This window comes from Serinus canaria, chromosome 1A (assembly GCF_022539315.1).
Source record: "Serinus canaria isolate serCan28SL12 chromosome 1A, serCan2020, whole genome shotgun sequence".
Lineage (NCBI taxonomy): Eukaryota > Metazoa > Chordata > Aves > Passeriformes > Fringillidae > Serinus > Serinus canaria.
Genome location: NC_066314.1, coordinates 9,857,717 through 9,881,196, shown reverse-complemented (window position 1 = coordinate 9,881,196; position 23,480 = coordinate 9,857,717). Strand labels below are relative to the sequence as shown.

At 36.4% G+C, this 23,480-nt stretch overlaps 1 protein-coding gene across 3 annotated transcripts in view; it reads right to left on the bottom strand.

The window, feature by feature from the left end:
* Positions 1-211: 211 nt before the first annotated feature.
* CACNA2D1 (calcium voltage-gated channel auxiliary subunit alpha2delta 1) overlaps positions 212-23,480 on the bottom strand; it is a 359,850-nt gene continuing 336,581 nt past the window's right edge. For all 3 annotated transcript variants that reach the window (XM_050986216.1, XM_030237746.2, XM_050986223.1), the window contains 9 exons: positions 22,270-22,308; positions 21,056-21,127; positions 20,456-20,608; positions 20,300-20,352; positions 17,362-17,417; positions 17,096-17,225; positions 15,667-15,779; positions 12,626-12,708; positions 212-4,792 (listed from right to left, as the gene is read on the bottom strand). In XM_050986216.1, coding sequence (XP_050842173.1) covers positions 4,676-4,792; positions 12,626-12,708; positions 15,667-15,779; positions 17,096-17,225; positions 17,362-17,417; positions 20,300-20,352; positions 20,456-20,608; positions 21,056-21,127; positions 22,270-22,308 — 816 coding nt within the window. In that variant the 3' untranslated portion in view covers positions 212-4,675. The remainder of the gene's footprint in view (positions 4,793-12,625; positions 12,709-15,666; positions 15,780-17,095; positions 17,226-17,361; positions 17,418-20,299; positions 20,353-20,455; positions 20,609-21,055; positions 21,128-22,269; positions 22,309-23,480) is intronic.

Genomic DNA, 23,480 nt, shown 5'->3' with positions numbered 1-23,480 from the left:
TTTTTTTTAATTTTCAGAGTCACAAATAAAACAAAAATGAAGGTTGCTGTGCATCCTTCTCTGAACCCCAAGAAGACCTGCATAAACTCACTGTCTTCACTCTCCCCAGACACTTAGGTTAAATTATATGAAACACAAATGTATTCTATTGCAAATAATGTAGGCTTATTTACATGTTTTTATTATACAGAATAAACAATAAAATAGTTGCTGATTTTAAATGATAAACTTTTATTCTGAATATACTGTTTTTGCACGATAATTAACACAACAGTTGAAGGATTATAAACTTTTTATAACATTATTGTACAAATTTTTACAAAAAAATTATTTTTTTCCAGGCTTGTCAAGTTCCACAAAAGTGTCAAGAGAACACAAGAAAAGGGAGAAAGACCTGCTTGCCTTGTAGGAGCAACCAAGTCTTTTTTTGCAGAAACGCACACTGAGCATTTCAATAAAAATATCCCAGAAAGCATGATCCAGACATTCCATACAACACAAGAAGAGAAGACAGCTTTGTCAGATCACAATCGCAATTTCATGGCATCTGAACAAGACAGTATCCCTTTAGCCTCAGTGAAATATTTCTTCAAGATGATGTTTTTCTCTTAAACCATAAACAGGACAGATGCAAGTAGCTGGGAACAGGGTGAGGCTAACTTTTCAAAAGTCTTGAATTGTATTCAGATGCTTTGTTTTAATCTTTTTACAATAGTGTACAATGAGTATTAACAATATTAACATTGTGGTATGAACAAAATCATAATAAATGTGGCCTTTGTTAAAGGCTTGGATGTCTGATGAAGTTAGGGTAAAATTTATCCTAAGAAAGGAGTTATTAAGATTTCACCTTAGGATGACATTCCAAAAACACCCGAGTGCATTGAAATGCCTTGTAGGCATTCATATATTTCTTAATAACTAGTGTGCTAGCATCTGAATTTTTGGATCAGTGGTACTGAGCTTGTGTTTTGGAATTAAGTTGTACTAAGCACGTTTGTTATGTGTTAATGGGAAAAAAAGGTTTTAATGTCTCTTCAGTGACAGCAAAAAGCTCTCAACCACAGCAAGTAACACTTGGGTTGCAAAGGTCACTTAAAAGGGATACTGCCTATTTGAAACCAGTAAGGCCAGGTTTTAAGTTAATAAAAGGAATATTGTAGGAAAACTTACAAATGGCAGCAACACTGTTGTTTTTGTCAAGTTAAGCAGTAAAGCCTCAAGCATTAGAAACATGAAAAAGATCATACTAAAGTCTTAAAGGTACAGGACCTAAAAATCTTGTCAATCAGACCTGCTATGTCATGTTAAAAACCTGTTACAAATATGGACCACGGTCAGTGTTTCGGCAGTAATGCTGGTTGTTTAAAAGAAAAAACCTAGAAAGAAACCTTTCATGTTAAGTCCTCAGATCATGTTTTGCACAGTACCATGCTGTAACAACTTTACTGGTGGTTACTTTTCAGATGTACAATACACTGCATGACTTCTGTGTGAACTGAACCTGTCCCAACAGTTCCCTTCATGCTATTTAAAGCTAGAGTTGAGCAACCATTGACAGGGCCTTGTATATTACTTTAAAAACCACAGTATATCATATTTTAAAATATCTTAATTTTAATTTTAGGATCAAGCTCCTTCTTTCAAAGACAAGAGAAGATGACTATGATGCACTGTGAGAATAAGGATACTCTTCTGCATGAGAATTTGTATTTATTCATGCAAGTTATTTCTATCAGACTGGTATTGACACTTTGAGAAGTTCAGATTGCATTTTCAGTCTATGTTTTTCATTCTGCAGATATTGGGGTATTTAAAAAAAAGTCTTGACAATCACTTGAATATATTCTAATACATAATTTCAAAGTATTTAAAATTCTCACTAGTTTCTAAAGTAGTAATAAAATGGGAATTATGTTGGCTAGATGTTTATATAGCACGTTATAATGTTAGCTGGAAAGCTAAATGTTTATATAGAAACACATTTCTTGAGGTCCTATAGAGGGGCAAAGGAGAGGAACAAAGGACATTTCCCTCTTTGGATCACTCATGAGGGCTGTGTGTCTGTATGGCAGGGGCTTCCCCCTCCTCTTGCATCTGAGACTCTAAGGGAAGTGGGATGAGGGAAAAAGCCACATATGTTTCCTGTGGCAGCATGAATTTGTGCCATCTTTCTTTCTTCCAACAAACTCTAATCAAATACCTATTGAGTAACTCTCAGTATGGCCTACCAGCAAAAGCAGAGTGTTTTAAACAGTGCAACTTCTCCATGAAGGGTTTCTTTTGGGAAGCTAAGTGAAAACTATAGAGAACTTATAATAATAACATGAAATTAAAAGAGCACAATGCAAACCAACAAGTATTTAAAGTAACCTCAGAGTAAAAGCAGTGAGTGCAGTAATTATTGGCCTAATCCTAGAAAACTTGCTCTTCCCACAAAATGCCAATTGACCACATTAAGGAAAATCACTGGATGCAGTCTTGGCATTAGAAACACTCAGACCAATTTTTTTTTACCAGGTGGTAATTGGTGGTAGAGTGAACAGAACTACAGCACTATGACTAGAAGGAAGAGCTCCAAGTTTATCTTCACCCTTATCATCAACATTAGCTCACCTTCCCTGAGGAGAACTTGAAGTCATCCAAACCAGTTAATTGTACTTTTAACCCTACGACATTGCTAGGTATACTTTTTTTAAGATCTAGATTTTATCACTGAACAATTGGTGAGAATTTCTGTTTTTCACTCACTGTATTTCCAAACATGAGAAAATACATAGCTGGAGCCAAGGTACATGAAAAACAATGAACCAGCCATGAGTACAACTACAGTAGATATCTGATCGTTCAAGCCATGCCATGGCTTTGAGAAGCTTCTTCAGTTTTCATAGGATATTAATGCATGCCCAATCATTTTTTTTAAGCTTTTGGCATGATCAAAATTATATCAATCAATTGCCAGCATATACATACTGATGATTTGCATTTTTTTAGTTTTTAAAGAGCTAGTGTATTGTGCCATATTAATATTTGCATATTGCAGTTGTTAGCAGAACTGTACAATACCAGCAGTTGCACATTCATTGGTTTAGCTGTCTTGCAATACTGTTTAGTTCTGAAAACTAGAAAAAAAAGCGCAAATCATATTTTGCATCAACACTATGCTACACTGTAATATTGTAATTTACTGCACCAACCTGTATCACCAATGAGGTTGTATAAAAACAACTTCTAGAGTTATTATTCACAATCAAGTATCAATGTGCATACATATAGATTCAAGGCTCCCCATTTGTTTATATTTTTTCCAATCGCAGCAATCAGGTCATTTTGCTGTTAAATATGCTATTTTCAATAGTAAATAGCAACAGCATAAGTTTTAATGTTATGGGTGGGTTTATATGAAGGAAACAAAGGGGGAACCTGATATGAACCTTAGAGAACAATACTTCCAAAAATAAATGTGTTAAATCTGATTTTTATATTCTTAAAATATCTGTACACAGGTTTTCATGTGAGATCGCTATTCTGTAAAAAATCCACCTCAACCCTTTTGTTACAATAGCTATATTTACCCTATTTTCTCAGCTTTTTCATTGCACAGTATATTCAGAGCTCTGTTTCATAATATAATGTAATATGATTTGATTGCAACATATTGCAATGTTCAGTTTCTCACACAATACAAGAATCACTCTGTTATCTTTTCAATGAACTATACTCTACCATCAAAGAAAACAAACTGAAAAACAATAACTTAGCATCATCATCATGCAAAATACCCCTGGAAACCAACATTCAAATATCACAAAGACATTTTTTATTCACAAGCATTTTTGTTTCAGCCTTTGAAGAATTTCTACTAGCTTTATATGTAACTGCATTGTGAAAAGGAGGTGAATATTACATTGAAATCAACAATTTTTTTCTGACAGAAGATTACACCAAATTTAAGATGAAAATCACTTTTTTAGTTACACTCTCCAGTACCTTCGTATTTTGAAAACCAGTAGTTTTCTCTCTTCCCTCCTTTCTACATACAATATCAACCTACCAAAGCTTAGCTGGCTTTAGGATTCATTTTGGAAAATTAACCACTCATCATAAAGCATTCCAATCATACTGAACTTCTGGTGAAGACTGGACAATATTTTCATTTTACTCATCAAGTTTGGACAAAAGTGATGTTGAAAGCAGCCATTGTGGTGCTAGTAATGTATATTGGGGAGAACATTTTCCTTTGTATATATTTTTTTTTTTTTGGTTTTTAAACAACTGTTCATGTAAAAGAATATAAATCTTTCAAGATATCCAAAGCTTAAAAGAAATGAAAACCATATACATAAGCTATTGTTAGGGGAGCCCTTTTACATGAAGTCATCAAGATTACAACAACAAACAAATGAATCAACAAAAGGTTTTAGCTTTGCCCAGTGGGGCAGGTACAGAAATCTGTTTGGATGTTGTGGATGATGCAGCATTCACACACAGTTAAGGATCTGACACTCCAACATGCAGGCATCGTGGCGCCCCGACGAGTCTCACAACGCGCGATAACCAGACACGAGCGCTGCTGTTCTGCTGCTCTCTCAGTAGCTGACCCTTTCGAAATGGAACTGAGGCTATCGTTTTGGCCAGGTCTCGATTAAGTTATGCAGGTTTTGGTTTAGCAAGGTCATAACTGGCAGTGTCTGCTGCCAGATAACAGCCAAAGCAGGACCAACTGAATTGCTACCATAGACCACAGTGATGGACTCAGAGCAGAGGCCCCACCGCAGTCAGCCGAATCTTCCTGTCGACAAGAAGACAAGAAATCATTTAGTATTAATTACAGGAAAGCTGCTTGAGAAGTAATCTACAGCTTAGTTTTCAATATTTTGAACTATCATTGAGGCATCTTTTTTGGTCTTATATGTGTTATTTTGCTAAAATAACAGTAAAATAATTCCTGGAAGTTCCTCTGATTTTTGATACAAAGAGTGGCGCTATTGCTTTAAGTATAAACACAGGAGGATTAAATACTTTCAAGATATACAGCACAAACTTATAAACTAGATGGGATACTTACACCATCCATCAAGAAATGCTATGGAATATACCTGGGGCCCCCAGTAAACACCACCTATATTGCTTAAAATTGCATTCCTTTTAAGATTCTGAGTATGACTTTATTGTGAGAAAAGACAGAAGAACAGATAACTTTTCAAGTTAAGAAAACAAACACCAAAATATGTTTATGTCCATTTCATCAAATGATTGCACAATAGAATGAATAATGGTCTGCAGGTGAAGATATGATCAAAGAGAATGAAAATCCATTTCTGCCTCTGGTGCTCTATTGAAGAACAAGAAGAAAATTTGCACTACTTGTACATGCTTGATGCAGTTAGAAGCTCTCTCTCAGCTGCACTGCTGTCATGCATCAGTAGCTATTCCTTATGCCACACAGCAATCACACCACTCTTCCTCACTCCTCTCCACCAATAATTGCTGATCTTTGGTCTCTCTTTACTTATAATGCTTAATACCTTTCACATGATGGACCTATTCATTAGTCTGGCTGGAATACCTTTGATACCTGTTCTGGAGCCTGTAACACCTTAAACCTTTTTTCTCAAGACTGATACAAACTCTGATTAGTACCTAAAACACCAGGAAAATTTTCCCGTCTCCACTTTGTCTGAGAAGTCTGAGATTCATAGGTAGCTCTGAAGGCTGAAAATATTTGGTCTTTCTCTTGTTTTCAAGTCTTCTGTTTTCATGGTCTTTTTATAACCATGGTATAAAAAGACACTTTCCATATTCCAAAAGATTCCAAGCCCCCAAGGGCAAGAAAACAATGTAGGTGGAAAGGAATTTAGGTATATTAGCAACTGGGGATACTTCTTGAACAGGAGAATTATGTGCAGAGAAGGACAGACAACTGAATCTGAACAGTAACAGACTGGATGCTGGCACAGAAATTAAAAATATAAATATATATATAACAGAAAGCAGAGGAAAGCCAACAGGCAGGGAAAAGCTCCTGGTTTAGACTGACATGCCACTAAGGCATACGCAATTAATACTTAATATACCCCAGACAAGGCTGGGGTGTGTGTGTGTGTGGGTGTGGGTGTCTCTATAAAAAGTATAATCATGATAACTAAGAAAGAGTCATTAAACAACTTTTAATTTATTTGCAAATTTCCTTCAGCAAATATTGCTTCCCTTAAGAAAAACTTCCCAGCTTTGTAAGAATGGCAATGCAGGACATAAAGTTTACTCAAATGGGCAAGAACAAGAAATTACATAAAAATGGCAGATCAGATATAAACAGGAAATGGATGGGGGGGAATAAAGTGGTTCTTTGTAACCTCTGCAGAATACGCCGAAATGATAATAGAAATTTTTTGACTAAATTAAAACCACAAAGCCAAATATGATGTTAGGGCAACTCCTTCATAACAGATGTGTAAAGACAGAATTTGGAAATTGCAGGGCATAGGAAAGGCCTTCAATGAGTTCTTTACACCAGCTTTAATGGGTGAGAATTTTAATGTTATTTATTCTGCACACAATGCATTCTTTAAAGCTGGTTGGTTTCCAAAACAGTTTGGGAAAAAATATGGAAAATCAGATTAAGCAGACAAAGTAGACTCAGTACATTATCTGGAATTATAGCATTCATCAAGAGTCTCCTTTAGAAACTTGGATGCAAAAAGCCCCAACAATCCCAAGCCCAAAAAAAGAAACCCAAATAATAGAATTCAATTTCCTTAGAAAGAAATAAAAATTCATTTTGTCCTAAAGCAAATACCTCATGTTGGTTATCATTCTTTACTAACAGTAGCTTTTTCCAGACATATCTCTTTCATGTGTTAGCTTTATAATTTAGTTGTATAGTTTTGGCTTAGGCTTTTTGGTTTTTTTGGGTTTGTTGTCATTGTTTTGGTTTGGTTGGTTTTTGGTTTTATTTCTTTTTGGTTGATTGCACTCTACAAGTTCAAAATTCCTAAGGTTTCTGGTCAACAAGAAGTCCTAAGTGAATTCTGCTGCACCAGATTTGTGCTAGGATGCTAAGACTTCAAGATGCACTGAACATTCTGGTTTATTTAGTTTGGCTCTGTCACTGTTTGCATCTGCATTGTGTCTTGTCATGCAATTTTATTTCTATTTAAAGCATTTAAAAATAACCCTGTTGCTTCTTCCTCACAGTGACTACCATTAAAAACAGAATTATCGTAAAGGTTTCCTCTCACATGGATTCAGTGAATGGTACTCAGTGTTACCTCTTGGTATTTATTATTCTTATCACTGAAATTACTTAGAAGAGTCCTCATTGAAGAAAGAGTTGAAAGCAAAGCAGGAGATTTAAAATTTCCAACAGACAGGAGATGTCTGGAGAGTATAAGTAGTAAACTGAAGGTCTTAAAAAAAAATTGTTCATAACATGAAGGGAAAATACCTTTATAGTGAAAATGAGATCCAGTATAGCAAGTAGGCCTCCACATATAGAGTTATACAGCACTCAGCTTACATCATGTTGCATTAGACCAAATATTGCAAATTCTGTTGATGAATTAATCCTACCACCACATCTTTTTGAAAATACCCTCCATTCTGTTGTCCTTTTCTTTTTGCTCCATGAGGTGTTTTTTTTAAGCACACCACAATTTCTCAACCACTCTTACATTCATGAGTCATAAAATGTAATATTCCTACTGGGTTGAAATGAAGTATTTTGGTATCTTTTTTTCCCTCTCCCTAAGAGTACACAGAGAAGTTTTTAAAGGATTCACAATAGTAGAGAATATCTTGAAGCCTGATGCAGGACAGGAATTGTCTTATTATAAACGACAGCATTAAACTGCAGTACACAAAAATATGCAAGGTTTATACACATATTTCAAGCTCAGTGAGATTTTTCCCTCATGTTGATCAAAGCCACATTAAATTTCTGAGGTTTGCAGACCAATTTGCAGTGGTAAACCAGCAGTTCTGCCAAGAAAAATTTCTAAATATTGTCCTTGGAAACAGTTAATTATTTTGTGTCCTAAGCTAAAACAAAAATAATAGTGGCAAAGAAGGTACAGTAAATCCTATCTAAATTAATTTTTTTCCTCACAGATTCTCACACTGTAATTTTCTTCTGTGCTCTCACTGTTGTCAAAACTACAGGAAATGTGAAAATATAAAATAAAAAAGAGGACAAAATCTGATTATGTATTTATTTATATTAATTAAACCAATCAACCGTCTCCCTTAAAATAAGTGGGATTCCATCCCCAATTTAAAACCAGATTGAGAAAAATGTCAGTTTTGAATGATCTTTAAAATGCCTTCTTTAAAAACATTTCTCCTCTTCTTGAGCTTTAAAAAAACTTTTCAGCTGTTTCATGTTAATGTTATTTTTGAGATTTATTCTAAAGTATCTTATAACAAAGTTATACAGCATGGTTTTATCTTCTCTTTACATTTTCTTATCTTTACTTCTTCTAGTGCAATTAGACACTGAACTATTTTTAAGCAGTTTCACTGAAATTTTCCAGCCCAGGACATTAATCACACAAATCCTGAATAACAGATCAGCTGGGGATGTCCTCTCTTTGTTGCCTTCAAAATTATGTCTGTGTATAAATTCTCTTTGAAGAAAGAGAGACTTGTAAAAGAAATTGGAAAGAATTGTTGTAGGCTGCTTTCATTTCATAAGAAGTCTGTGAGAAATTTCTTGCATTCATTACATCAAATTTTCTTCCATGCTTGAGGTAGAGACGTGTCAAACCCAAGTGTCATCTTCTTCATGTCATGCCTTGCTATGACAACTCTAGGTGAGGCTGTTCTACAGCATCCCATACCATGAAAATTCCTCAGCACTTTCAGAATGGAAATTAATGCTTTTATAAAAACATACCTTCCTTTTTAAGTATCAAAACAACATATTCATTGCTACATATCAGCATTTCCTTGAAGACATTGCCAGCCCAAGGTTTTAAAATACACTTGGAGCTATAAATACATACATACATGTATATGCTAAGGCTATAAACATGTGACTCCTTTGGAAGTGCACTGTAACTACTTAATGTACTAAAACTTTGATTTTAAATGATAATAATTCATCAGAACCCACTGTGCTACTCTGACTATAAAAGGGTAAAACATCTGCCCAAAGAACTTCTGATGTGGCTTTTGATACCAATGGATTACCTCAGTCATACCTTTTATAAGCATGGATTTTAAATGTTTCATATTACGTTGTGAACACCTTTGCTTTCACTCAAGAGTAATTTATAGTTTCAATGCATGGTCATTCACAAATTTTGGGTGACCCTCCTTTGTCTGGACTACCAGACAAAGCTGTCACAGGTGTAGAGCTCCCCATGCACAGGCTGGGGACACAGGTAATTCCACTGGGATGGATCCAGCTGCCTGGGCTGCTGATTGCCCTCAAAGCTCCCAATGACATACCTGGAAGCTGATGGAAGTAAGACATTCCCAGTGGGGGCTAAAAACCTGTACATTTATTTTCTTTATTCTCAGGCATGGCAAACAAAACCAGTGTGCATGTACAAAGTAAGAGCAAGCTGTTTGAGGCAGTGATAATGACTATTTTGTTATCCTTGATGAAAAGTAAAAAAAAAACCTGTTAGGTTAGTGAACCTGATCAGCTGGATTGTATCTCTGTTGGCTTCAGTGATTTTAATATAACCACACAGATTAATGTCCAGAGAGAACCCGTTTCCAAAATCACAAAGTTATTAAAAACAAGATGGATGAACAAAATTACCTTTATAACTTTCTGCTGCCAAAAGCTTATCAGCTAAAATTATATTCTGGGTGTTTCCCACCTTCAGTAGAAAGCACATTTTGGGCATAAAGAATTCAGCTCAAGGTGAGTCTCTGCTGCTTTATGTACACTGGACAGTAGCTTTTTAATTAAAAAAAGCTATGTGCAGAGCAAATTGCATGAGCAAGAACATGAGATGCTAATCTAGATTTTAATGTGAAATACTACTGGCTTAAAGAAAGGCCTTTCACTTTTCCCTACAACCTTTTGCCATAGTTGTTCAAGTTCCTAGGTTTGCAAGAAAGTACATCCTTTAAATACAGAATAAGAAACTTCAAAAGTACTAAAAAAAAAAAAAATGTCAAACAGAATTTAAAGATTTTTTTTTCATTTACATTCAAGATACATTAATTGAAACTTCCCTTAAGTCTAGAGAGAATATAAATACTGTGAAAATAACTTTTCTAAATTTCAGTTAATTTCAATATTTCATTAATTTTCAATATTTCATTACACTAACTCTGGAAAATGCCCTGCAAGCTTTCAGTTCTGCCTCAGTTTGCTTTCCTTTGATAGACATGTGAGTATCTCCCTCTAGTGGTTTTCAGAACACTGTTGATCAGAACCCCCTTCAGACACACATTTTTTGCTCTCTAGCTCAGCACTTCTCTTGCACACATGTCACTTGCACAGTGACTCCTGATGCAGCCCCACACCATCAAATGCAGCACAGCCTCATTGCCAAGGCTTTAGTTGGAAACCCCAGAGTCTGCATTTGGTCAATATACAGGAACTTACTTAGTTAATCAGAAGCAAAACCTCACCTTGTGCTGTAATCAGGGCAATTAATACATTTAGGTCGCCAAAAATTAAGAAGTAAAAAAAAATATATTCTTTTATTGAATTCCTAGTTTAACCAAATTGGTGCACATCATTATCTTCCATCATGAACTATTGAGTGCATTTGAATTGAGTGCAGTGAAAACTCCTTACTCTTCTCAAAAGCCACACTCACACATTACACTCATCCTTGCCACCCCTAAGTAAAGCTTTACTTTCACCAGTATGCTGTCTCTTCTATTTGCTTTGTATCTTTATTTTTCTCTGTGAAAAAACTTTCTTCTTCTGTTCATTTTTACAAGGACAAGGGAAAAATTCTTTGAAGTGAAGGACGTGGACTCAGCTGGTACATGTGCAATCTCAAAGAGCCAACCATATAAATCCAACAGGTTCCCTTGTCTTTGTATGTTCTGTGGGAGAGGCCCTCATGTTTAGTAATTGTGATTTATAAGGCTCCAGACAGGTTTTTTTCATATTTAATTTCCCTTACTATTGCAACAGTAATTTACTCCAGATTGTTGCTTTTGGGACTCCATTCTGTTTTCTTTTGTATGCTCAGTAAGTAAAAGAGTCTGCTAATTTTTTAAGCCAAGAACAAAACAAAAAATTAGAGAAAGTAACTGACCATCCACACCACATGAAAACTTGCAGAAAAATGAAGATAGGAGCGGACATCATGGCAGAGGCACGACTCGTTGTGCATATAGGCTGATCCTATTAATAACGGGCAAAGTAGCAAGTAGAGGAAAGGAAAGAAAACACAGAAAAAAAGACATACAAGATGAGATATCATGCAGATTGCTGGCAGTTAGCAGAGTTAATGTGAAAGCATCCACCCAAGAGTAAGAGATTCACAGCAAATTTTGCAAATAAACTTAATCAAAACAATCCACTGTTACAAAACACATGACTTACACATTGATCAGCACATCAAGCTAGTGAGCAAGAGTTGTACTTTCACACACAATTATATCAGGATCATTTGGATTATTTACAATGGCTGGATAGCTTTTGGATGGGTTTTCAACTTTATTTAATATTTATTAGCCAGTAAGAACACTTCCTCTTTAAAAAATTTTGGTTACTAGAAAAATGCATTGAATACAAATTCTCTAAACTTTTTAAATACTACTGACATCTCAGTAATTGTGCCCCATTGCAAGAAAAGCAGAGAACATACTGGAACAAATTTTGGTATACAGCAGTTATACACAACTAAGTGCACTGGTTTGGGACAATCTTTCCCCTGCAGAAATTGCAAAATTGCATGAGGCATTGAAAATGCATTTCTAAATTTTTTATTGTAACTAATGCCAGGCACTTCCTTGTTCAGTACTATTTGTCTTGAGATTTATTCTGAACAACTTGAATTCAGCATAATCTCTTTTGTATCTTTGAAAGGTAACATAGAAATAATATTAAAAAAAGTCCAGATATGTGGCATAGTTTTAATTTTTCTCTTCAAAACTAATGCATTCAACACAGAAGTATCAAACAGCAGAAGTTTTGGTGATTTCAGTAAAGCAATGCACTTTTAAACCTGCTAAGAAGATGACCTAAAGTACAAGTTGCAAATTAGAAACAATGTCCTAGACCATATATAAAATTTAAATAATTTAACAATACTTTAAATAATATTTGGAAACATTGTTATAAAAATACTACCTCTAAGCCAAGATTATTGCATACTTGTGAAAGCCATTGAAGAACTGAATTTCACAGCACCATACAGAGTATGGTACCAAATCAAACCCAACAGTTTTACACTCACTGAGGATACTTTAGTGGAATCATGTGTGAAAGTGCAATGGTCATAGGACAGGCAGATAAGAAAGCAGCTGTTAAGTTTATGTTAATTGAAATAAAGCAGCTATGGTCTAGAGTGAACAGTATGTTTAGTGATAAAAAGGTTACCAGGCACCAAGGAACATTTAAACACAGTTTCCCCTGATCATCTAAATCTGCTCTACAATTGTTTTTAAAGGAAGTCTTAAAGTCTTACAACTTCAATTTTACCTGTTTGGCTTCATCAAAACAGATTTCAGGACCCTTTCTGTATCTCGGCTGTTTAACCATTTCACATGGATTTGGCCCCTCATCTGTTTCACTGGTTAAGGAGTGTCACTGTTTTTCATACTTTGTATATGAGCAGGATGAACATTCTGTTTTTATTTTTATGGCAGGAGAGAAGATATATGCTAATTCAGATAGTGCTGAAATAATATTCATACTTCCTTGTTTAAATTCAAGAAACCCAACCCAACCATTTAGATAAATCAAAATGAAATACCTCTTTTTATTCTGCTATAATCAAGAAAATAAACCTCCTTCAGAACTTTTTATAATATTTTGAGAACCATAAACAGAAATAAAAGCTGAGTTCGTTCAACATTTTCTGTATTGCTTTTTTTATCATTGCATAAGTATTTCAGAAAATATTTCATAAAGCAGTAAACTTTCAATGGTGCTGATTAGTTATAGTTTATGTTACCCTAGAGTTACTCTGCAATAATGAAGATACACGGTAAAAGCAATGAAACTTTTTTTGAAAAATAATGTCATATACAGATAGAACATAGCAGTGAAAACCTATAAAAACTACTGGCTCTATTATGGTTTCACTTATATTACCCCAAATACCATAGAAAATATTGTGCCACTGTAGGCTTTGTAGTAAATGACAGGAGAACTTCTGAGATCCCATTAGCATTTCAGTGATGAAGGCAGCCAGAGAAAATGCTGTCCATACTACCAGCAGAACAGCAGGAGAGAAAGGGCAGCAGTGAATGCTATTAATTAGCAAATTGAATATATGAGGAACTGCTTTAGCTCACATCTCTGAAATCTGTAATTGCTGGTGTTAAAGTGTCCTTCACACTGTACTTCACATGTGCCACTGGCTCATGAGGGGCACAAGTCATTGCAGCTAACTTGAAAGGCATGGACATGGCCAACTGCAAAACAGCCTTCTGGTGAAACCTGCTTATATTGCCCTTCATTTTCTAAGCCTCTTTTTTTTTTTATTCCACTCCAGCTAGGACACATTTTAAAGCTATTAAAAGAATAAAGAGCCAGAACTTATCTTAGTAGCTCTAATTTACACTTGAAGCAATTCTGTTCATGCACTCCCATGGAGTAGTACAGCAGCTTCAGTGCAACAAGTGGAGAGGCCAAAGCAAAGAGAGGGCAAGATGATGGGGAATTTATTTCTGCACATCTGCATTTGCCTTCATTCAGATATTATCAGACTCATCTCCCCTTTTCTCAGCTGTGGCTCAACTGAAAGCAAGGTTGAAACACAAAAATGATTCAAGAGACTGCATAAGCAAAGCTGTACTAGCCAAAAGGAAGCAAAGTGTAATAATAATCATCTAAATAGCACCCAAAGGTCATTTTGTCTGCTTGGGTGATCTTATGCTACATCTGCATTTCACTATGTACCTTAGTTACAGAAAAGAATTGAATAGCTTAGTACTGCATAGTTGAACAAAAATAAAACAGTTCCTTTAGTCACTATGAGCCCCCCCAGCTGTTCTGACTGCCATTTTAGGTAATTTACTTCTTTCTAGTAGTTTTGGGCTCCACAGGGAAATGCAAGTCATGTGCCCCTTCCCATCCATCATGCTACATTTTCTATAGTGAGTGCTGTCCATAAATTCAGACAGCAGAAACAGTTGATCAAACTGTCATGGACTGAAGCCAATTAGAATATCAGGCTAAGTTTACATAGTTCTGTGATGACACCCCAATGTAACTTCCTTTTCAGCCCAAGCGTGGATGGAATTCCAGTTTTATTAATGTGGCAATGAATGCATTGCTTGTGCCAAAGAAACACAGTCATCTGTACCACCATCTGCTTTTCTTTCAGGAGTGGGAGAGGCTGTCTCAACTAACTTCCTGATGTGGACAGAGGTATTACTAATTGTTTTCCTTGTTCTGTCACAGTAATCCAAATTATGGTTTGATTTACCACTTCTGGCACGCTGTCCTCAAGCCTACGTAGAAGAGAATGGCAGAGGTGAATTTCTCCTGACCTAATGTGTATATTGGTTTTATCACCATCACCTACAGTTATCTACTGCAATGAACAGGCTAGAGCAGAGAGATTGGCATGAAGGTGGTTGTAAATTAAAACAGTCTTTCACTTGCTTTTAACTTAAATACTTGTGTTGCAAGAACTCTGCATAGCATGTAAACCACCTATGTCTCCAGCCAGCTCTGAAGAAATTCTGCACAGCTGGATGAACTCTAGCCTTTGATGGCTGATGCAGTTACCACAAGAAGTAAACTTGTCTTTGAAACTGGCACACAAAGTGTGTGCCACACAATGTGCCTTCATCAACTAACCAACATGCAGCATCTCAACTTTTCATGACCAAACACTCTTATCCTGGCCTTTTTTTTTTTTGTTATTTCTCTAGACAGACATACCCTTGTCTTTTCTTAAGGCTGAACAAACCCAGGATGCTCAGACTTTCCTTGCTTGTGCTCTCAGATGCCAACCTCCTTGATGGCCCTCCCCTAGACCCCCTCCTGTGTGCCAGTGTGGTTCTGGGAAGCACACAGAACTCCAAATGTGGTCTCACCAGTGCTGAAGTTGGGATGGATCAGTTCTCCCAGTCTGCTGACTGCACTCCTGCTGTCACAGCCTGGGATGTGACCAGCCCACTTCTCTGCACGCCAACTCCCAGTCAACCTCTTGCCTACCATGAACCTCCAGCTTTTTTCTGCAAATCTTTCTGTCACTCTGTCCCTAGCCTGTCCAGCTGGGCAATTATTCTGTCCCGGGCCCACGATTTTGTATCTGCTTTTTTGAAACTTCATTAAGTTCCTGAGAGCCCACTTCTGTCTAAATTCTCACAAATAACAGCTTTTCCCTCGACCTCAATGACTGCTGCTTCAGATGGTTTGTGATACCACCCACAAATACCTGCTACTTCCAGGGGCAACCATGGTAATAACATAGATAAGTGGTTCATTTCTCCCCAGATAGATTCCAGTATCCCACAGCCAAAAATCAATCCACACTACTAAATAAGGTGATTTTTAAAGGATACCCGGCTTCTCCGCTTGCATCAGTGGCTTTGGGTCACAGGAACGGCACAGCAGTTGGCTGTCACTAATAATGAACACTAGATTGGTGTTTGAAATCTTCTCTGCATGATAAAGTCTGGGAAAAGAGTCAACAAAAACCTATGTCTAAATGAAGTAAGGAAAATCATATTTGAGAAGGACACACAGTATTGGAATAAAACAATCCAGCTTCAAAGATTGAGTCTGCTTGCTGCTGTTTATCTTTTTTATTAACAAACAGTAAGAAAGACTTATAATAAATTTTTTAATCTTTTTGACATTTCCATTGTACCCTTTTTCAACTAGACTTGTTAGTGGAAAAATTGAAAAGAGCATAAAATGACTTTAACTGAGTTAATAGTTAGCTCTGTACTGCTACCACAGTAGCTGTACTGAGAAATAACATCAGTTCAGCATCAATGAACACAAAAATAAAAAAAAAACCAACCACAAAAACAAACAAACAAAACCCCAAACCATAAACCTGTCTGTAAGAAGTCTGAGAGAGAAGCATGGAGTGCATGTCATGTATTGGATGTGAATTTGTTGTATTTTTATGTCCATACAATTCTGCAAAAGGTATTTAAGACAGTAGGGTCATTTTCAGTTTATAAATAAACCCAAGGCATACTAGCAACATGGAGGAGGAAGTACAGAAGTTGAAAAAATGTCTGTGTGTTTTGACCATTCTCCACAGCTTTCTCTCTTCCTTTCCTGGCTTGAAATACTGTATTTTTTGTTTGAAATCTGGCCATTAATTCTAATTTCTAAGATGTTTTCAGAAGCTCAAAATGTATGCAAAACCCCAGCAGGCTCTTGTATGAAATACAAATCTAGGTCCAATATGCTATGTTTCTGAAGTATAAATTTTTTTCACTTATATCATCTTCAATAGGCCTCCTTATGGTGTCTGGAGAGTAATTCCTTCAATAAAAAATATAATACCTTTGTTTGCTTTATAAGACTCATGGCTCTTAAATCATGAGCACTATCAACTAGAAGATAAATTAGAAAAAAAATTGTATAATCTTCTTGACTGTCAAAAAATTCTGATACATAAACAAATTAAAGAAGATCATATCCCTTGGGATATTGCAGAATACTTTTAAGTTGACATAATAAATTAAAAGAAAACAAATTGGGACAGAGACAAAAATACAATTTTCATGGAGCACAAACTATAAAACCAAAAACTGACTAAAGCATTTCTACAATTCTTTAATGATTAAAATTAAATTAATTCTAAACAAATAAAAAGAGAATGCAATTTGCCTGCCTCTATTCTTCTCTTTCCTGCTTATGTAAGTTTGGTGAAGTTTATCCAAAATATATTTTTGCTTCTTCTATAGTGCCCCTATATTTTGCAAAATAAATAAAATCCCAAAGTTATTACTTATATTGAAGAAATTTTACCTGGAGCAGTTTATACAGTCTACAATCCCACCAAAGGATTTATCATTGTTCTCAAAGAAATATTGAGTTTGCTCAGTGATACAGCTTGTTTTAGGCAGGGCAGCACCGAAATCATCATCTTCCATATCAGCTGATATAAAATAAATAAATGAATCAATAAACAAACAAACAAATGACATTTTTGAGTCACAGACATAATGGGGAGACCCAAATATGTCCCCTGGCCTAGATTCTTACCTTCTACTTCACTCATTCTTTTGACTTACCTGCTTCAAGGAACCGTGGAAAAGTCAAGCTCAAAAACAGCTGCTGTAAGATAGACCTGAACATAGAAAGACAATATATTTATTTTCAAAGACCCTTTTTCTTCTTTGTATTAATGGATACTTAAAAACTACTCAAATATAAGTTATTAACAATATTTTTATGTTTTTCCCAGTTATCAAAGCTGTGTTTCTTTGAACTTTCCATTTTAACTCTGGTTTTCTTTTCCCACATTTTCACAGGTCTTTCACACTAATATTTTGTTCTACTGTTCAGATTTGCTGTAATGTGTGCCCACAAGTCACATCATGGAAATGTTATCACACCATCCCTGCCCCCCTTTTATACCTCTTTTGGAGGTGGAAGATGCATGTTGGTGTTTCTCTGCAACTTACACCAACTGGAACTCCTTTCTAACACACTCAGGGAGCATGCTTCTGAATTAGGTACTTTACACTCATTGAGGTTCATTACATCTCTGAGAAGGAGATCAATACTGGAATACTTTTTTTAAAAAGCATTACTGTAACAGTTGACTTTAAAAATCATCTCTAATCTCTCTCTTGAGCTAGGGGCTACATTTTCTTCTTATATATGCTGCCAAAATACTTAAGCTTAAGGAGCTCTGTTTAATTTTTTTTTACTTCACTCATGATGGCATTTTTTTCCAATTTTATTTACTTAAAGTAGGTACCAGCTTGCCACACACACAGAGCCTTCCTCCTCTACCAGCCTGTCAAAGCAGGAAGTGTAACAGGTACATTCTCTGACTCCCTGCTTCTCCTTAACCTTCCTAAGCTGTATTTTCCAGTTGTCAAGTTTCAGGCTTGCTTCTACCCACAAATATGACCCAATCACATCTCATTCTGTTCTAACACTTATTCTGCAGAGAGATGGGACTGTATAATTGCATTCAAACAGAATGGGTTTTTTTCTCCTTTTCTAGTAGGATTCCTGTGTAAAGAAGCTGAAAAAGCCTGTCACCTCTCCCATGGAGGCATTCCCTAAAGGAGTTCTGGATTCACATCCACGACTCTGGGCTTTGAATCATCAGAGGGACAGCACAGAGCAGTAAGGGAGCAGAAGAGACCTGATTCTATTCAATGGTGATGCAATTTTGCTGACAGAAAATAGTACTCCTTTGTAATGGCTTACCTCAGAATTTACAGGGAACTGAACAAAAAAGGCAGCCTGGGAAAACTCCTAAATCTCCTGACTAAAAGGAGCATGAAGGAGAAATGACACGCACACTCTTAACCAAATGCTGATGTATCCCATATAAATTTGGAAAATGATAGCTCACACCTTTATCCCACATTTTTTTGCCTGAAACACTATAGCTTTCTTTAATAACCTGGTTTCTCTTATTTCCCTGTTCTTGCTTTTGCCAGCTGCCTCACTGAATCCATTTTTTGGTCATCTCTTTTCACTTTGCTTGCTTAATGGCCGTCTCTGCCTGCTTCTGACCTAGATTCCATTAAAAACATGGCCATAGTAAAGTACTTTAATGCTGTGCTTTCAAGTTAAGCATCACACAAAATAAACCTCAGGTCTGAATTGAGACCAGACTGCTGAGTCTGATTTGAACACTGATAAACTGAAGTTTCTCTGTTTGAAAAGAACTCAAATTTCTCTTCTGGATTATTGCCCATCTCCAATTTTTGAAACTTGTTGTTATCCAAGAAAACCAAGATTATTTCTCTTCCTGTTCACTAAATGTAACCAACAATAAAAAAACAACATACTGGCTTTATAGTGCTTCTGTGGGAAAATTACTATATGGTTTTTCAGCTGCTACATATTTTAACTCTTAGCCTTGTAAAGGAGGTAATTAATTCCAGTTTGGTAATTATTATTATTAGGAAAAAATAAGACTTTATAAAAAGGACCAGTCTTCAAGGGTGCAATTCACACCACAGCAAAAGCACCACATCCATGCCAATTACTTATCCCCACAAGGAAGGTGCTGAGGGAAGTAGCTGATATGAGTGTCAATCAACATGGCTCTGAAAAAGGTGAAATACCCCACCTGAGCACTGTGTCAGCTCTGCAGCCCTCAGCACAGGAAAACATGGGCCTGAAAGTGGCTGCAGACAAAGGCCACAGAAATTATCTGTGGATAATCAGAGGAATGGGATCCTTTTGCCATAAGGAAAGGTTGAGAGGGTTGGGGTTCAGTCTGAATAAAAAGAGGCTCCCAGAAGAGCCTTCTTTGTGGCCTTTCAGTACTTAAAGGGGCTTTTAAGAAGGATGAAGACAAACTATAGCAGGATCTGTTCCAGGAGGATGAGAGGTGATGGTTTGAAACTAAAAGAGAAGTGATGCAGACTGGATGCAAGGAAGACATTTTTTACAATGAGGATGGTGAAACACTGGCATGGGTCGCACATAGAGGTGGAGATGTCTCATCCTTGGGAACTTTCAAGGTCAGGTGGGATGGGGCTCTGAGCAACCTCATCTAGTTGAAGATGTGCCTGCTCACTGCAGGGGAAGTGGACTGGATGACCTTTAAAGATCCCTTCTAACCCAAATGATTCCATGATTCATGTGTTTTCTAAAATGATTCACTGAAAAGCAAATATTGATGTTAGGACTTCTTGCTAGAAAAAGGCAAGGATAATATTCTGAAATAGGGAACCAAGTAATTCAAAATGTGAGAACTTAGACTTCACTGCCCATCATACTTAGACCATTAATCCAAACTCCTGAAGCTGATTTTGTAGTTAGAACACACAATCACAAAACCTGTCAAGAGCAGTTTTTAATTGAACTGTTGACAAAACAGTCATGTTTGAGACATAGCTAAGAATTTTCATGATGAGAAACTGCAGAAACAAAGGGTCCCGAGAACTTTTATGGAAGAAAAAATCCAAGTCAAATAAAGTTTCAACCCACTGAATAGAGTTTGGATATAGAGATTTCCTACACACTCATACTTACCAGGCTGCTGCTGAAGCCCACCATCCAAGCTGCAAAATATCTGTTATCGTAGGCTGGGGGGGGAAAAAAAAAAGGAAATAAAAGAGGTTATTTTATTTATATAAACAAGTGCAGACTTTCAATGGATTGTCAGCCACTGCACATGGGACTACTGACCACATAGGCAGAACGAAGTCCAGCTCCTTGCTTTGGTTCTTCTTCAGGATCACAGACTGACTGATAGTCATACGACTTGTTAAAGGCATACAGGGACATGTTAATCAGGTTTCTCATCAGGCCAGGATCAATCTCACCAAAGAATCTTCCAATCTGATGGGGGCAGTACAGAGAGATAAGGTAAAACATTTCCAATTATTTTTCTCATTACAAAGTGCACAGCTCTAAATTGCCCAATTAGGCAGTAACTGTAAAATGTAGAATCAATGAGACCCTGCCTGGGGAAGAGCAAGAAGAATATGAGAAAGAAGGTCTGTGGATAACATATTACTTGTTATTACTTCCTCACCATCTTAAGTCCATTGGTAGCCTACCAGCCTAATGGCAAAGCACAGAGAATGCAACTTGGTAGCAAGTCTGGTGTCTTCATCCATAAAGAAAACTGTAAAAAAAACTAACAACCCCCCGTAGAATTTCTGATCCAGCAATTTTTTGTGATTCAGAAATCTTTAGAGTAAGCTGATAGTTAAATGCTTTTTTTTTTCCTCTTTAAACTTCTTCCTGTTGGTTTTCATGTTCTGTTTTAAAGAATATACATACCTGTTGTGTATACTCATCTCGATTGGACATCAAAAGAAATCCACCATCATCAAGGATAACACAGTCCACATGCTATTGTAAGAAAGTGAAATATGTTTACAGGAAAGATTTGTCAATAGAACTCTGTAAGAAGCTACTTTTTTTTTTTCCCAAGACATCAGAGTATCTCCAAATCACAAACCAATAGCCAAGGGCCAATTTTAAGTTATAATAGTATTATCAGTATAATAAAAGTTTGAACAGATCAAAGGCTTATTTGTGGCTTAATTTCATAAAAGTTGTTTTGCAAATTCTTATTTGCTCAATAATTGGTTAGTTCCAAGAGTGCTATATCCTTATTAAATCTGATTATAACTGGAACTCAGTTCATAATGAGGGGCTACAACTTCTCATTTTCAGCTTTCAATGGTAAAAATCTTAAGGGCAGGCTCCCAGCTTGCTAGGCATGATTATTTTCACTTGTCAAGGACTGTAGTGGGATTATTCCAGGTGTCAGGTGCAGGAATGGGAAACCCACTGATTCCATCCATATGCTTTGCACTTTGTAAAAGATCCTTGCAGCCAGATACTGGAGAGATAGCAGTGAGGTCAAACAGATAACTCCCCACAGTACCCCTTCTGCTGTAACTCTTGCATTTAATGATCTTCACATTCCTCAAAAGTACTCAGAAGACCTGAGCACAAAAAAGCTTTTAAGCACATGGCAGAACCTGATATGGTGACAGGCCCTGGATCTGGGCTCTTCTGAGGGCCAGCAGAGCTATGGGGTCCCCTGATCCTGAACGTGCTGGGAACCAGTGACTGTGGAAAGGCACATTATGGACTTTGGTGCCTCTAAATTTGCACTTACCCTTCTCTGAATTACTCTTTTATTTTAGAATTTTAAAAATTGTTTTTTTTTTTCCCTCAGGATTTGTCTCTTGTTTTGCAAATTACTGTTATATTTTTATCCCTTTTTTTTGACACCATTCTCTATTGCTTTTCCTGTATATTTTTCTTTACACTTGGTCTCATAACTTCATCACCATAACCACTTCACCTGATTTTATGACAACTTTCCCCCCTTCCCCTCCTAACCTTCACCTTTCTCAGGACAGAAACAACTAAACTCTTTTTTCTGTGAAATAATAATGATAGAATCTGTCTTACATAGATCTAGAGAGGACTGAATTTCAATACTCTGTCAGATATTCATAAACTGAACATTTTCTTACCATGCTGTTTCTTTCACAGCCACAGATTTCACTGTTGCACTAAAAAACAAAAGTATGGTAATCTTCATTAAAATGTTACAAAATAAACTGTATTTTGAATTTATATTAATCATTCAAGACAAGAAAAAATTATTCTCTTTTCAATACCTATATATAAACTTCAAATTTGAGTGCGTGTCATTTATCAGAAGTATCTGTCTTGACAACCTGTATTCTGTAATTGTCAATAGCACTATCTTGACTGCCTTTCTCAAAGACTCTGATACCCTTTACAAGTATGCCCAATGCACAGAAATAGTTTGTCAAGATGTCAGCGATGTGAGCATAAAGCAAACCAGAAAGAATAGGAGCATTCCCAAGTGTTTGGAGTTTGGAAGGAAAACCTTCAGAAGAATCTTTTTTGACCATGAGAAGCTTCAAAGCATGGGAATCCTGGGTGGTAAAGGAAGTCCATCGACCCAGCTGGGTTTTATGGCTTTGATTCACAAGATGTTCTCTCATGTTCTTGCAGAATGTGTGCACATACACACACAGCTGTGTCCCTGCATTTTGTCCTCAGCAAAACAACTCCCAGGTGAGGCTGCAGTCAGCAGCATTCTGTCTGAAATATTCATCCTACTTGCCATTTTTCACTTATGTATTTTTGTCCTTAACTGTTCTGACTCTTAGGCAATGCATTTGCCTCCCCATTGAACTACAGCTCCAAAGCCCAAACCAGCCAAACTCTCTTTTTGAGAGAACATACAAGCAACATTGCCTCACCCAGTAAGAAGCTCATTTTCATTGAGTTTCTTCATTTTGTGCCTTTCCTTCCACAGTTCACTATCAATTCCATATTTTCTTTTCATTTACCCTTTCCTCCTTCCCATTTACACTTCAGGTGTATTCCACATTAGATGCATGGAATGAAATGGTTAAGCACCTATTTCCTTAAGTTCTGCTGAAATGCTGTGATGTTGGATGCAAAAAAAATCCTTACTGTTCACTGCTCACCCATCCTGGATGTTAAATAAGAAGAGATTCACCAATTGTTTTACAGATTTTATTCACTGCCACTGCATAGTCTTACTACTAGCTAGAATATGTCATTTTTCTTTGTCTCTACCCGTGTCTTATAATTATGAAAGCAAGACATGTACAAAATATGGCCTATTTCAACATGGATTTATTTTGTGCATTTGGATGATTTAAATACCACAACTACTTGGCAA